Genomic DNA, 15880 nt, shown 5'->3' with positions numbered 1-15880 from the left:
AGATAGAAGTGTTTGTTCACACAGAGAATATTACAGAAGTTTATACATTGATTAATCGGTTGATCTACACCTACTACTTAACAATAAGGATGGGCAATTTCCTTTCAATTTTTAGGTGGTTCCATCATAACAAGGTATGATCAGAGCTGAATATAAACAAATTAACAATGTGTTGCAGTTATTTGTGTTTCTTTCAGATGTATCAGCTTATGTTGTTGTTTCAAACAGAAAACTAAACAGACTCCACAGAGTGAGGCTGTTGTCCAGGAGGCCTCAGGTGAAGGAAAGAAGAAGAAGAGCTCTTGGTGGCGTAGGCTGTGTTCCTTTCGTTTCAAGGTTTGTCCCAAAGAGCTGAGTGATGTTGGTTTTACCAGCTGACCAAGTTTTTACAGTAACGTGGAGTCTGTACGTGATAGCGGCATTTAACTGTGTTCACTTTCTTACTTATTCCTAGAAGAAAAAGGTTAAGACTTCGACTGAGGATGAAGGAGTCAAGAATGACCTTCCCTCTATGACAGCGCATAGCAGCGAGTCCGATACGAGCGACAGCAGCAGCATCTTCTCCAACAGTAAGGAGGAGAACGCTCTTTCTGCTGAGGCCTGTCACTCTACACAAAGGGTGTCAATCTCAACCTCTGCTGGGTATACAGAGGGGAAGTCAAACATATACCCTTCGACTGAGGATGAAGGAGTCAAGAGTAACCTTCCCTCTTTAACAGTGCGTAGCAGCGAGTCCGATACAAGCGACAGCAGCAGCATCTACTCCAGCAGTAAGGAGGAGAAAGCTCTTTCTGCTGAGGCCTGTCACTCTACACAAAGGGTGTCAATCTCAACCTCTGGTGGGTATACAGAGGGGAAGTCAAACATATACCCTTCGACTGAGGATGAAGGAGTAAAGAATAACCTTCCCTCTATAACAGCGCATAGCAGTGAGTCCGATGCAAGCGACAGCAGCAGCATCTACTCCAGCAGTAAGGAGGAGAAAGCTCTTTCTGCTGAGGCCTGTCACTCTATTCAAAGGGTGTCAATCCCAACCTCTGCTGGGTATATACAGGGGAAGTCCAACATATACCCTTCGACTGAGGATGAAGGAGTCAAGAATGACCTTCCCTCTATAACAGCGCATAGCAGCGAGTCCGATACAAGCGACAGCAGCGGCAGCATCTACTCCAGCAGTAAGGAGGAGAAAGCTCTTTCTGCTGAGGCCTGTCACTCTATTCAAAGGGTGTCAATCTCAACCTCTGCTGGGTATATAAAGGGGAAGTCAAACATATACCCTTCGACTGAGGATGAAGGAGTCAAGAATGACCTTCCCTCTATAACAGTGCCTGGCAGCGAGTCTGATTTGGGCTACAGCAGCAGCATCTACTCCAGCAGTGAGGAGGAGAAACCTCTTTCTGCTGAGGCCTGTCATTCTATACAAAGGGTGTCAATCTCAACCTCTGGTGGGTATACAGAGGGGAAGTCCAACATATACCCTTCGACTGAGGATGAAGGAGTAAAGAATAACCTTCCCTCTATAACAGCGCATAGCAGTGAGTCCGATACAAGCGACAGCAGCAGCATCTACTCCAGCAGTAAGGAGGAGAAAGCTCTTTCTGCTGAGGCCTGTCACTCTATTCAAAGGGTGTCAATCCCAACCTCTGCTGGGTATATAGAGGGGAAGTCCAACATATACCCTTCGACTGAGGATGAAGGAGTCAAGAATGACCTTCCCTCTATAACAGTGCCTGGCAGCAAGTCTGATTTGGGCTACAGCAGCAGCATCTTCTCCAGCAGTCAGGAGGAGAAAGCTCTTTCTGCTGAGGCCTGTCACTCTATTCAAAGGGTGTCAATCTCAACCTCTGCTGGGTATATACAGGGGAAGTCAAACATATACCCTTCAACTGAGGATGAAGGAGTAAAGAATGACCTTCCCTCTATAACAGTGCCTGGCAGCGAGTCTGATTTGGGCTACAGCAGCAGCATCTACTCCAGCAGTGAGGAGGAGAAAGCTCTTTCTGCTGAGGCCTGTCACTCTATTCAAAGGGTGTCAATCCCAACCTCTGCTGGGTATATAGAGGGGAAGTCCAACATATACCCTTCGACTGAGGATGAAGGAGTAAAGAATAACCTTCCCTCTATAACAGCGCATAGCAGTGAGTCCGATACAAGCGACAGCAGCAGCATCTTCTCCAGCAGTAAGGAGGAGAAAGCTCTTTCTGCTGAGGCCTGTCACTCTATTCAAAGGGTGTCAATCTCAACCTCTGCTGGGCATATAGAGGGGAAGTCAAACATATACCCTTCGACTGAGGATGGAGTCAAGAGTAACCTTCCCTCTATAACAGTGCCTGGCAGCGAGTCTGATTTGGGCTACAGCAGCAGCATCTACTCCAGCAGTGAGGAGGAGAAAGCTCTTTCTGCTGAGGCCTGTCACTCTATACAAAGGGTGTCAATCTCAACCTCTGGTGGGTATATAGAGGGGAAGTCCAACATATACCCTTTGACTGAGGATGAAGGATTAAAGAATAACCTTCCCTCTATAACAGCGCATAGCAGTGAGTCCGATGCAAGCGACAGCAGCAGCATCTACTCCAGCAGTAAGGAGGAGAAAGCTCTTTCTGCTGAGGCCTGTCACTCTATACAAAGGGTGTCAATCTCAACCTCTGCTGGGTATATAGAGGGGAAGTCCAACATATACCCTTCGACTGAGGATGAAGGAGTCAAGAATGACCTTCCCTCTATAACAGTGCCTGGCAGCAAGTCTGATACAAGCGACAGCAGCAGCATCTTCTCCAGCAGTAGGGAGGAGAAAGCTCTTTCTGCTGAGGCCTGTCACTCTATACAAAGGGTGTCAATCTCAACCTCTGGTGGGTATGCAGAGGGGAAGTCAAACATATACCCTTCGACTGAGGATGAAGGATTCAAGAATAACCTTCCCTCTATAACAGTGCCTGGCAGCAAGTCTGATACAAGCAACAGCAGCAGCATCTTCTCCAACAGTAAGGAGGAGAAGGCTCTTTCTGCTGAGGCCTGTCACTCTATTCAAAGGGTGTCAATCTCAACCTCTGGTGGGTATACAGAGGGGAAGTCCAACATATACCCTTCGACTGAGGATGAAGGAGTCAAGAATAACCTTCCCTCTTTAACAGTGCGTAGCAGCGAGTCCGATACAAGCGACAGCAGCAGCATCTACTCCAGCAGTAAGGAGGAGAAAGCTCTTTCTGCTGAGGCCTGTCACTCTATTCAAAGGGTGTCAATCCCAACCTCTGCTGGGTATATACAGGGGAAGTCCAACATATACCCTTCGACTGAGGATGAAGGAGTTAAGAATGACCTTCCCTCTATAACAGCGCATAGCAGTGAGTCCGATGCAAGCGACAGCAGCGGCAGCATCTACTCCAGCAGTAAGGAGGAGAAAGCTCTTTCTGCTGAGGCCTGTCACTCTATTCAAAGGGTGTCAATCTCAACCTCTGGTGGGTATATAAAGGGGAAGTCAAACATATACCCTTCGACTGAGGATGAAGGAGTCAAGAATGACCTTCCCTCTATAACAGTGCCTGGCAGCAAGTCTGATACAAGCGACAGCAGCAGCATCTTCTCCAGCAGTAGGGAGGAGAAAGCTCTTTCTGCTGAGGCCTGTCACTCTATACAAAGGGTGTCAATCTCAACCTCTGGTGGGTATGCAGAGGGGAAGTCAAACATATACCCTTCGACTGAGGATGAAGGATTCAAGAATAACCTTCCCTCTATAACAGTGCCTGGCAGCAAGTCTGATACAAGCAACAGCAGCAGCATCTACTCCAGCAGTAAGGAGGAGAACGCTCTTTCTGCTGAGGCCTGTCACTCTATACAAAGGGTGTCAATCCCAACCTCTGCTGGGCATACGGAGGGAAAGTCAAACATATACCCTTCGACTGAGGATGGAGTCAAGAGTAACCTTCCCTCTATAACAGTGCATAGCAGCGAGTCCGATACGAGCGACAGCAGCAGCATCTTCTCCAGCAGTAGGGAGGAGAAAGCTCTTTCTGCTGAGGCCTGTCCCTCAATACAAAAGGTGTCAATCCCAACCTCTGGTTGGTATACAGAGGGGAAGTCTACAATATACCAAGACAACAAGGAAACCCTCTGCAAAAAGGACATTTCCTGCCTCGGGTAAGCAACCGCAAAGAGACTTTAATTACACATATGGTGAAGACAATGAGATCCAGTCTGACATTCATCCTCTATCTTGCTGTGTTTAAGGTTCCCCAACCTGAGGCAGACGTGCTATATGAACTCCTCTCTGCAAGTCCTCATGAACCTCTTTGACTTTGTTCAAGATGTCCACAACCAGGAGAAGGTGTGGACTTCGTACCCCTACTCCAAACTCATGAGGTACTGCACCATACACACACACACACACACTCACATACATATGTAATTCTTTGGCTTGTCCAAAGATATAAGTTGACGTGAACTGAAACAACTGAAAATCATTTCTCTTCTTTTCTACTGTTTCCAGACAGTTCATGGAGCTCAAACTCTGCCACCGCAACAAAAACGCAAAGAAGAGAAGGGTCCTGGCGTCCTTTAAAGACACTGTCGCTGAAGAGTATTCAGAGTTTAAGGATAATTATCAAAAAGTTAGTACACATACTGTATTAGTTACAATACATAGCATAGAAACACTCTATTTTTCTCTATTTTAGATTAGCTTTTTCAATGTAAACTTTATTGAACTTTATTTTTTGCATGTCGCAGGATGCCAGTGAGTTCCTCAGCTGTGTGCTTAACATGATGAGATCTCAGTCAATCGACCTCCAGGCAATAGCAGACAGCAAGGGTATGAGTTACACCTGCCCAGTGGATGCTCACGTCGCCTTCGAAATGTTGAGCACCAGGACCTGCACAAAGTACGTAAACAGTCACAGTTTTATTCCCAGGCTGTAGAGAATCCCCATGTTTACGTCCAGTGGGGTCATAAAGTCTGAGACCATTTTTTGAATGTCCACTTGTGGTGTTCAGAATGTGTTGTCACTTTGTTTTCATTTGAATTGTCCCTTTGTTCTGCAGATGTCATATTCAGTGCATGACGAGCAGTGACCACCTCCAGCTCTCCCTGAATCTGGTCCCTGGAGGCACCGTGAGTGACTGTTTGCAGCAGTACCTTAAAGTGAGTCAAATATTTATCCCACCATATTTATTGACAGTAATATTTTGAACAAATAGGTCATTTGTCTCATCATGAGATCTTCACTAAATCCTGCTTCCCCCTCTTGTTCTCTGTTGCAGGGGGGACAGTTTGAGTGTAGTTGTGATTGTGGTGGTACGGAGTCGACAGAGTGCTCCTCGTTCTTGACTCTACCAAAGTGAGTAACATCACATCCATCAAAAATTGATTGATTAATTGGATGCAGCCGTGTTTGAGGAGGTAGAACGGTTCGTCCTCTCACCACTTCGATCGGTCGGCAGTTTGATCCCAATTTTTTTCTATTTTGCATAAAGAAGAAGGCAAGATACTGAATCACAATTCTGTGCTCTTGCTACATTCACATTGCTTCACTTTAGTTTGAAAATGCATCAATTCTGTGACGCCTGGCGTCCACACTCCTAAACCTGACCACAGCTGAGTCAGTTTGTGATCTAACCCTCTTCCCTCTGTCTCTTCCTCCTTCCTATGTCAACAGTGTGTTGATCATCCATCTGATGAGAGCCACCTTCACCCGTGAGTTGGGAGAGAATAGGCTTGAAAGACCTCTGGTTCTGTCGCGGGAGCTGGAGCTCGATGGTCAGTCCAGCTGCACTAAACAGGTGAAAAATCATGTTCATTGCACGAAATGGCACAGCTCATTTGTTCTCCTTTGACACAGACATGCAGAACCTGCAGTCAAATGTGTGTAGCTAACTGTAACTGTTGCTCTTTTCTAGACTCACTACTCTCTGGTGAGCATCATCAGCCATTTCGGCTCCACGGTCAACGATGGTAAGTGTTTGCTGGTATCTGGCAACCACTCACGTTGAAAACGAGTTGAGCCTCATGATTTCAGATTTCACAACCTCTTCAGATGTACCGATAATAACAAGTGTGTACTCTCCTTTCAGGCCATTACATCTGTGAGAGCACTCACAGAGACTTATGTGACGTGACTGACTGTTGGCTAACGTACAACGACCAAAACGTCACAAAAACAACAGGAACATCTGTCTGCGAAATGCGGCAGGAAGACGCATACATGCTGTTTTATGAGAAGAAGGTGAGACAACAGCTCCGTGCATTTTGAAACAAAGTTTATTTCATGTGTTTTCTTATACACAAAGAGAAACACACACAAGCTTGTGTTTTAAGCAAATTGCCTCTAGAGTAAATAACCAACAACACAGTTTATTGGTTTGTATTTTCAATGTTTGCAGTCAGAGAAGTGGAGTTGAGCTTCAACGTGACTGAGAGACTCCACCATGCTCAACAGCTCCAACAGCAGCACAGGAGAGTGCAGACTTGGAAGCATGCAGCTCCTAAAATGAGAAACAGCTCCTGAAATGAGAAACAGCTCCTCTGGCTCCATTCACACCAGGGTTATTATAGTTGATGAAAACTAAGACTGTAACTCGCAATGAAAAAGTAATTTAGTTAACTGAAATAAAGACTACAATTACAAAAAAAATGTTTCGTTTTGTCCTTCGACTACTGCCTCTCCTGCAGGTGATGGTTAAAGAATGAAATGAAAGGACTTGTTAAACCATATTTGGTGTCACACATTGTTTCATCACTTTTCAGCGTCTACAAGTCAAGGCTTTCTCTTAATAACTGGAAAAACTAAGACTAAAACTAAATAAAAACTAAACTGAAACTAGTCGATTCCTCAAAATAAAAACTAAACTAAAACTACAAAATTACTTGTTGAACTAACTCAAACTAAACTGAAATAAAAAAGCAAACTGAAACACTAAATAAAAATAAAAACTAATGAAAATTTCAAAACTATAATAACTTTGATTCACACCTGTATATTTGTTGTTATATTTGCAATATATTTGTATAGTATATTTGTTTGTCACGACACAGATTAAACATGCTATGTGCTTTCTAGTTAATGTGTGTGTGTGGAGCAGAGTGAGTTGGACTTGTTTGTCAAGCTTCGAGTCAATAAGACTCAAAGTTTAAAAGTTGTAAATTGGTTACAGCGCCACCATCTGACTAATTGGTGTAATATATTATAGGAACATAACACACATCATTTCCAGTTTTTTTTACACAGGTTTGTGTTCGTCATCATTCCAAACCATCCTTTCAATTCAATACGTATATGACTTTTCCATGTGTTTCACATGCATGAGCATGGGGCCAACTCTGTTGTAATTCTGTTACCTTGAGCTTTGAGGGATTTGAAAAGAAAAGCCCCGGTCCTGATCATACAAACCAACCAACCTTATACATTTAATTCAAAGTTTAAAACTGCTTCAGTTATCGCTGAGAAAGACAGACGCCACCCGTTACTATACACCCACTACTGTAGTGGTCTAATCATCGTATGTCTATATCATTTCTAACGTCCACTGATTGAGTTTGCAGGTGGCAGGTTTCGGATAAACTTGTTGATCAGACAACATCTGCAGATACACTCACTGAACCCTTTATTCCTTTATTAGGAACACATACTATATATCCAGTGATCAGCAGAGAGCTGCGTCCCATGGAAAATCTGCAACAACCAATTAAAGAGCAGCCTCAGGTCCTGGCATGCCAAAACTTTACTTACACTCACTCAGTTGGCCAGCGCCCTGCCCCGTGAAGTATATGTATTTATGTATTTAGACAGAAATCAACCAAAACAATTAGATTTTGCTGTGAATTGAGTTAGTGAAATCTGTCCAAATCCAATCTCCCAGCATCATCTACCATACACCTACAGTCTGACTCCTCTACTGGAGTGAAATTTCCTTTTATTCACTTGATTAGTTCTTTATATACAACTAGGGTTAGGGTTAAATGCTGCATTTCATAGCCACTGGTTGTAAGTATGACTAGCTGAACTAAAGCTAATTCATGTGATTCATGTAGCTTTAAACTGAACAGTTCAAAATGTCGAGTAAATGGTTCTTGCATTGAACATTAACATGTCACTGATGTGCAATGCCAACTGGCCTGTATAGGAATTTTTTTATTGGGTTTTATTTATCACAAGTTTGCAATCCACCCTTTATTTATGGCTGATGTCAGTTAAGTATTTACATATATTATGTAACACAGTATGTCAGCCACTTGAGAATAAGAGTTGTACAGTTTTAATGAATTGATTGAAAATAAAAGTGATTTTCTTTAAAATAGGTATTTTTTATTTGATAGATACATGGAACACATATGTGGAATCCGGCTCACAAACTCTTGTCACATAAAAATATCATCATATATGGCAGCTTTTTAGTCTTCATAACAACTCAAAGTTAGACTTCTCGTATCGTCCACTGTGATATTTCCCATTTGTGTCTGACAATGTGCAGCAGTACTCTGGAAGTCAGCATGAACCAAATCTGAATAAAAACTAAAACAGCACTCAGTAGAACGCAGACCTCCACCAAGACCCGTTTGTCTCCTTAATTTAATCAAGCTGCACCAAATTGCACATGCTCACTGATATTGGTTCCCTTAATGTGCCTGATTTTTCCGTCAAAATCCTTGAATTGTTGCCTGGAAAATCAATGAAAATGTCCCCCCAAAAAACCCCTGATATGCAACGTTAAAGAAAGTGATAAACTCTTCATGGATCTGCACTTGAACCATATCATATGCTTCAACCAACTCTGATGGTAAACTGCAGCTATATTTACAGCAGCTCACAATATAGTATTCTTTCTCGTCAACTATTTTAATGATAACATCACCAACAAGCTCTTTAAACAAACAAACAAAAACCCTTCAAACTGAAGTCAAATACCCATTACTAGGCCACTGACTCGTGGGCTCTCGTACACATGGCCTCCAGGCCCAAGCTTAACTCTCCCTTGAGGAGCATCTACCCACTGGCTTTATAGTGGAAGCCCCTCCTACAAGACAAACCATAGAGACAAATATCAATGAACAAATCTCTATCAGATATGACATTGAAAAATATAAATATACCCATCAGCATTTCACCCGACCTAGCCTGTCACAGAAATATCACACTATTATATTAGATGGGCATTTAAAAGAGCATTTCTGTGATATCATTTAAAACACTCCTCTGGACTAGCTTTTATGTGGTACACTCCAGATTCCCCTCTCTATAAATGGAGTTGGAATTTCCCACTTCCTGTTTGCCAGTGGGACCAGGACCCTGCAGGAAGGTGAGGGAGGGTGGATATAACATCACAAACACATGTACCCAAAACATTAAATAACAATAAATGTTTGTGAAATTAAACTGTGTGTCGTTGAGATTATTTTTGACTATTGGTTGTGGACTCTGTGAATCAGTACAGTTTAGAAAGATTAAATGGTTTGTGAGTGCTAGCTTAACATGCTTCCATGCTGCCTGATGATACAGCTATGCTAATGCTACTGATGTGCTGCCACTCATGATGTATGTTAGGGATTTGCCACCTTATATATTAAAGGACATGGGTAAAACCCCATGACAGGTGTGTTTGATATGATGTAGCATTAAAGGAAAATGCTTTGTATGATTCAAAGGAAATATTGGTGCAGTAGCCAACATTCATTTCCCCACGCTGACTAATGTTGGAGATAGAAGTGTTTGTTCACACAGAGAATATTACAGAAGTTTATACATTGATTAATCGGTTGATCTACACCTACTACTTAACAATAAGGATGGGCAATTTCCTTTCAATTTTTAGGTGGTTCCATCATAACAAGGTATGATCAGAGCTGAATATAAACAAATTAACAATGTGTTGCAGTTATTTGTGTCTCTTTCAGATGTATCAGCTTATGTTGTTGTTTCAAACAGAAAACTAAACAGACTCCACAGAGTGAGGCTGTTGTCCAGGAGGCCTCAGGTGAAGGAAAGAAGAAGAAGAGCTCTTGGTGGCGTAGGCTGTGTTCCTTTCGTTTCAAGGTTTGTCCCAAAGAGCTGAGTGATGTTGGTTTTACCAGCTGACCAAGTTTTTACAGTAACGTGGAGTCTGTACGTGATAGCGGCATTTAACTGTGTTCACTTTCTTACTTATTCCTAGAAGAAAAAGGTTAAGACTTCGACTGAGGATGAAGGAGTCAAGAATGACCTTCCCTCTATGACAGCGCATAGCAGCGAGTCCGATACGAGCGACAGCAGCAGCATCTTCTCCAACAGTAAGGAGGAGAACTCTCTTTCTGCTGAGGCCTGTCACTCTACACAAAGGGTGTCAATCTCAACCTCTGCTGGGTATACAGAGGGGAAGTCAAACATATACCCTTCGACTGAGGATGAAGGAGTCAAGAATAACCTTCCCTCTTTAACAGTGCCTGGCAGCGAGTCTGATTCGGGCTACAGCAGCAGCATCTACTCCAGCAGTGAGGAGGAGAAAGCTCTTTCTGCTGAGGCCTGTCACTCTATTCAAAGGGTGTCAATCCCAACCTCTGCTGGGTATATAGAGGGGAAGTCCAACATATACCCTTCGACTGAGGATGAAGGAGTCAAGAATGACCTTCCCTCTATAACAGTGCCTTGCAGCAAGTCTGATACAAGCGACAGCAGCAGCATCTTCTCCAGCAGTAAGGAGGAGAAAGCTCTTTCTGCTGAGGCCTGTCACTCTATACAAAGGGTGTCAATCTCAACCTCTGGTGGGTATACAGAGGGGAAGTCAAACATATACCCTTCGACTGAGGATGAAGGAGTCAAGACTATCCTTGCCTCTATAACAGCGCATAGCAGTGAGTCCGATGCAAGCGACAGCAGCAGCATCTACTCCAGCAGTAAGGAGGAGAAAGCTCTTTCTGCTGAGGCCTGTCACTCTATTCAAAGGGTGTCAATCCCAACCTCTGCTGGGTATATAGAGGGGAAGTCCAACATATACCCTTCGACTGAGGATGAAGGAGTCAAGAATGACCTTCACTCTATAACAGTGCCTGGCAGCAAGTCTGATACAAGCGACAGCAGCAGCATCTTCTCCAGCAGTAGGGAGGAGAAAGCTCTTTCTGCTGAGGCCTGTCACTCTATACAAAGGGTGTCAATCTCAACCTCTGGTGGGTATGCAGAGGGGAAGTCAAACATATACCCTTCGACTGAGGATGAAGGATTCAAGAATAACCTTCCCTCTATAACAGTGCCTGGCAGCGAGTCTGATTCGGGCTACAGCAGCAGCATCTTCTCCAGCAGTGAGGAGGAGAACGCTCTTTCTGCTGAGGCCTGTCACTCTATACAAAGGGTGTCAATCTCAACCTCTGCTGGGCATACGGAGGGAAAGTCAAACATATACCCTTCGACTGAGGATGAAGGAGTCAAGAGTAACCTTCCCTCTATAACAGTGCATAGCAGCGAGTCCGATACGAGCGACAGCAGCAGCATCTTCTCCAGCAGTAAGGAGAACACTCTTACTGCTGAGGCCTGTCCCTCAATACAAAAGGTGTCAATCCCAACCTCTGGTTGGTATACAGAGGGGAAGTCTACAATATACCAAGACAACAAGGAAACCCTCTGCGATAAGGACATTTCCTGCCTCGGGTAAGCAACCGCAAAGAGACTTTAATTACACATATGGTGAAGACAATGAGATCCAGTCTGACATTCATCCTCTATCTTGCTGTGTTTAAGGTTCCCCAACCTGAGGCAGACGTGCTATATGAACTCCTCTCTGCAAGTCCTCATGAACCTCTTTGACTTTGTTCAAGATGTCCACAACCAGGAGAAGGTGTGGACTTCGTACCCCTACTCCAAACTCATGAGGTACTGCACCATACACACACACACACACACTCACATACATATGTAATTCTTTGGCTTGTCCAAAGATATAAGTTGAGGTGAACTGAAACAACTGAAAATCATTTCTCTTCTTTTCTACTGTTTCCAGACAGTTCATGGAGCTCAAACTCTGCCACCGCAACAAAAACGCAAAGAAGAGAAGGGTCCTGGCGTCCTTTAAAGACACTGTCGCTGAAGAGTATTCAGAGTTTAAGGATAATTATCAAAAAGTTAGTACACATACTGTATTAGTTACAATACATAGCATAGAAACACTCTATTTTTCTCTATTTTAGATTAGCTTTTTCAATGTAAACTTTATTGAACTTTATTTTTTGCATGTCGCAGGATGCCAGTGAGTTCCTCAGCTGTGTGCTTAACATGATGAGATCTCAGTCAATCGACCTCCAGGCAATAGCAGACAGCAAGGGTATGAGTTACACCTGCCCAGTGGATGCTCACGTCGCCTTCGAAATGTTGAGCACCAGGACCTGCACAAAGTACGTAAACAGTCACAGTTTTATTCCCAGGCTGTAGAGAATCCCCATGTTTATGTCCAGTGGGGTCATAAAGTCTGAGACCATTTTTTGAATGTCCATTTGTGGTGTTCAGAATGTGTTGTCACTTTGTTTTCATTTGAATTGTCCCTTTGTTCTGCAGATGTCATATTCAGTGCATGACGAGCAGTGACCACCTCCAGCTCTCCCTGAATCTGGTCCCTGGAGGCACCGTGAGTGACTGTTTGCAGCAGTACCTTAAAGTGAGTCAAATATTTATCCCACCATATTTATTGACAGTAATATTTTGAACAAATAGGTCATTTGTCTCATCATGAGATCTTCACTAAATCCTGCTTCCCCCTCTTGTTCTCTGTTGCAGGGGGGACAGTTTGAGTGTAGTTGTGATTGTGGTGGTACGGAGTCGACAGAGTGCTCCTCGTTCTTGACTCTACCCAAGTGAGTAACATCACATCCATCAAAAATTGATTGATTAATTGGATGCAGCTGTGTTTGAGGAGGTAGAACGGTTCGTCCTCTCACCACTTCGATCGGTCGGCAGTTTGATCCCAATTTTTTTCTATTTTGCATAAAGAAGAAGGCAAGATACTGAATCACAATTCTGTGCTCTTGCTACATTCACATTGCTTCACTTTAGTTTGAAAATGCATCAATTCTGTGATGCCTGGCGTCCACACTCCTAAACCTGACCACAGCTGAGTCAGTTTGTGATCTAACCCTCTTCCCTCTGTCTCTTCCTCCTTCCTATGTCAACAGTGTGTTGATCATCCATCTGATGAGAGCCACCTTCACCCGTGAGTTGGGAGAGAATAGGCTTGAAAGACCTGTGGTTCTGTCGCGGGAGCTGGAGCTCGATGGTCAGTCCAGCTGCACTAAACAGGTGAAAAATCATGTTCATTGCACGAAATGGCACAGCTCATTTGTTCTCCTTTGACACAGACATGCAGAACCTGCAGTCAAATGTGTGTAGCTAACTGTAACTGTTGCTCTTTTCTAGACTCGCTACTCTCTGGTGAGCATCATCAGCCATTTCGGCTCCACGGTCAACGATGGTAAGTGTTTGCTGGTATCTGGCAACCACTCACGTTGAAAACGAGTTGAGCCTCATGATTTCAGATTTCACAACCTCTTCAGATGTACCGATAATAACAAGTGTGTACTCTCCTTTCAGGCCATTACATCTGTGAGAGCACTCACAGAGACTTATGTGACGTGACTGACTGTTGGCTAACGTACAACGACCAAAACGTCACAAAAACAACAGGAACATCTGTCTGCGAAATGCGGCAGGAAGACGCATACATGCTGTTTTATGAGAAGAAGGTGAGACAACAGCTCCGCGCATTTTGAAACAAAGTTTATTTCATGTGTTTTCTTATACACAAAGAGAAACACACACAAGCTTGTGTTTTAAGCAAATTGCCTCTAGAGTAAATAACCAACAACACAGTTTATTGGTTTGTATTTTCAATGTTTGCAGTCAGAGAAGTGGAGTTGAGCTTCAACGTGACTGAGAGACTCCACCATGCTCAACAGCTCCAACAGCAGCACAGGAGAGTGCAGACTTGGAAGCATGCAGCTCCTAAAATGAGAAACAGCTCCTGAAATGAGAAACAGCTCCTCTGGCTCCATTCACACCAGGGTTATTATAGTTGATGAAAACTAAGACTGTAACTCGCAATGAAAAAGTAATTTAGTTAACTGAAATAAAGACTACAATTACAAAAAAAATGTTTCGTTTTGTCCTTCGACTACTGCCTCTCCTGCAGGTGATGGTTAAAGAATGAAATGAAAGGACTTGTTAAACCATATTTGGTGTCACACATTGTTTCATCACTTTTCAGCGTCTACAAGTCAAGGCTTTCTCTTAATAACTGGAAAAACTAAGACTAAAACTAAATAAAAACTAAACTGAAACTAGTCGATTCCTCAAAATAAAAACTAAACTAAAACTACAAAATTACTTGTTGAACTAACTCAAACTAAACTGAAATAAAAAAGCAAACTGAAACACTAAATAAAAATAAAAACTAATGAAAATTTCAAAACTATAATAACTTTGATTCACACCTGTATATTTGTTGTTATATTTGCAATATATTTGTATAGTATATTTGTTTGTCACGACACAGATTAAACATGCTATGTGCTTTCTAGTTAATGTGTGTGTGTGGAGCAGAGTGAGTTGGACTTGTTTGTCAAGCTTCGAGTCAATAAGACTCAAAGTTTAAAAGTTGTAAATTGGTTACAGCGCCACCATCTGACTAATTGGTGTAATATATTATAGGAACATAACACACATCATTTCCAGTTTTTTTTACACAGGTTTGTGTTCGTCATCATTCCAAACCATCCTTTCAATTCAATACGTATATGACTTTTCCATGTGTTTCACATGCATGAGCATGGGGCCAACTCTGTTGTAATTCTGTTACCTTGAGCTTTGAGGGATTTGAAAAGAAAAGCCCCGGTCCTGATCATACAAACCAACCAACCTTATACATTTAATTCAAAGTTTAAAACTGCTTCAGTTATCGCTGAGAAAGACAGACGCCACCTGTTACTACACACCCACTACTGTAGTGGTCTAATCATCGTATGTCTATATCATTTCTAACGTCCACTGATTGAGTTTGCAGGTGGCAGGTTTCGGATAAACTTGTTGATCAGACAACATCTGCAGATACACTCACTGAACCCTTTATTCCTTTATTAGGAACACATACTATATATCCAGTGATCAGCAGAGAGCTGCGTCCCATGGAAAATCTGCAACAACCAATTAAAGAGCAGCCTCAGGTCCTGGCATGCCAAAACTTTACTTACACTCACTCAGTTGGCCAGCGCCCTGCCCCGTGAAGTATATGTATTTATGTATTTAGACAGAAATCAACCAAAACAATTAGATTTTGCTGTGAATTGAGTTAGTGAAATCTGTCCAAATCCAATCTCCCAGCATCATCTACCATACACCTACAGTCTGACTCCTCTACTGGAGTGAAATTTCCTTTTATTCACTTGATTAGTTCTTTATATACAACTAGGGTTAGGGTTAAATGCTGCATTTCATAGCCACTGGTTGTAAGTATGACTAGCTGAACTAAAGCTAATTCATGTGATTCATGTAGCTTTAAACTGAACAGTTCAAAATGTCGAGTAAATGGTTCTTGCATTGAACATTAACATGTCACTGATGTGCAATGCCAACTGGCCTGTATAGGAATTTTTTTATTGGGTTTTATTTATCACAAGTTTGCAATCCACCCTTTATTTATGGCTGATGTCAGTTAAGTATTTACATATATTATGTAACACAGTATGTCAGCCACTTGAGAATAAGAGTTGTACAGTTTTAATGAATTGATTGAAAATAAAAGTGATTTTCTTTAAAATAGGTATTTTTTATTTGATAGATACATGGAACACATATGTGGAATCCGGCTCACAAACTCTTGTCACATAAAAATATCATCATATATGGCAGCTTTTTAGTCTTCATAACAACTCAAAGTTAGACTT

At 42.5% G+C, this 15880-nt stretch overlaps 2 protein-coding genes across 2 annotated transcripts; both read left to right on the top strand.

The window, feature by feature from the left end:
• Positions 1-6625, top strand: LOC138406055 (uncharacterized). The gene is made up of 13 exons (XM_069517619.1): positions 1-134; positions 229-336; positions 455-1577; positions 1659-4134; positions 4225-4356; positions 4484-4604; positions 4723-4874; positions 5035-5134; positions 5254-5330; positions 5649-5772; positions 5890-5944; positions 6064-6215; positions 6373-6625. The coding sequence occupies exons 1-13, from the start codon at positions 90-92 to the stop codon at positions 6388-6390; spliced, it is 4683 nt and encodes a 1560-aa protein (XP_069373720.1). The 5' UTR covers positions 1-89; the 3' UTR covers positions 6391-6625.
• A 2736-nt stretch (positions 6626-9361) lies between these two features.
• Positions 9362-14094, top strand: LOC138406054 (uncharacterized). Its single transcript, XM_069517614.1, has 12 exons — positions 9362-9817; positions 9912-10019; positions 10138-11603; positions 11694-11825; positions 11953-12073; positions 12192-12343; positions 12504-12603; positions 12723-12799; positions 13118-13241; positions 13359-13413; positions 13533-13684; positions 13842-14094. Exons 1-12 carry the CDS (start codon positions 9677-9679, stop codon positions 13857-13859), a joined length of 2646 nt encoding a protein of 881 aa, XP_069373715.1. The 5' UTR covers positions 9362-9676; the 3' UTR covers positions 13860-14094.
• The last annotated feature ends 1786 nt before the right edge of the window (positions 14095-15880 follow it).

The sequence above is a fragment of the Paralichthys olivaceus genome, chromosome 2 (assembly GCF_024713975.1).
Source record: "Paralichthys olivaceus isolate ysfri-2021 chromosome 2, ASM2471397v2, whole genome shotgun sequence".
NCBI classification, from domain to species: Eukaryota; Metazoa; Chordata; class Actinopteri; order Pleuronectiformes; family Paralichthyidae; genus Paralichthys; species Paralichthys olivaceus.
Note: the sequence above shows the minus strand (reverse complement) of the source record. Positions and strands in the feature narration are given on the sequence as shown.

Excerpts from the sequence above, each read along its gene's own strand:
- LOC138406055 (XM_069517619.1), top strand. The coding sequence starts at position 90 with ATGGGCAATTTCCTTTCAATTTTTAGGTGGTTCCATCATAACAAG. Across the intron at positions 337-454 it reads TGTGTTCCTTTCGTTTCAAG|AAGAAAAAGGTTAAGACTTC; the intron begins GTTTGTCCCAAA and ends ACTTATTCCTAG. Across the intron at positions 5,773-5,889 it reads AGTCCAGCTGCACTAAACAG|ACTCACTACTCTCTGGTGAG; the intron begins GTGAAAAATCAT and ends GCTCTTTTCTAG.
- LOC138406054 (XM_069517614.1), top strand. The coding sequence starts at position 9,677 with ATGTTGGAGATAGAAGTGTTTGTTCACACAGAGAATATTACAGAAGTT. Across the intron at positions 9,818-9,911 it reads GGTGGTTCCATCATAACAAG|AAAACTAAACAGACTCCACA; the intron begins GTATGATCAGAG and ends TGTTTCAAACAG. Across the intron at positions 13,242-13,358 it reads AGTCCAGCTGCACTAAACAG|ACTCGCTACTCTCTGGTGAG; the intron begins GTGAAAAATCAT and ends GCTCTTTTCTAG.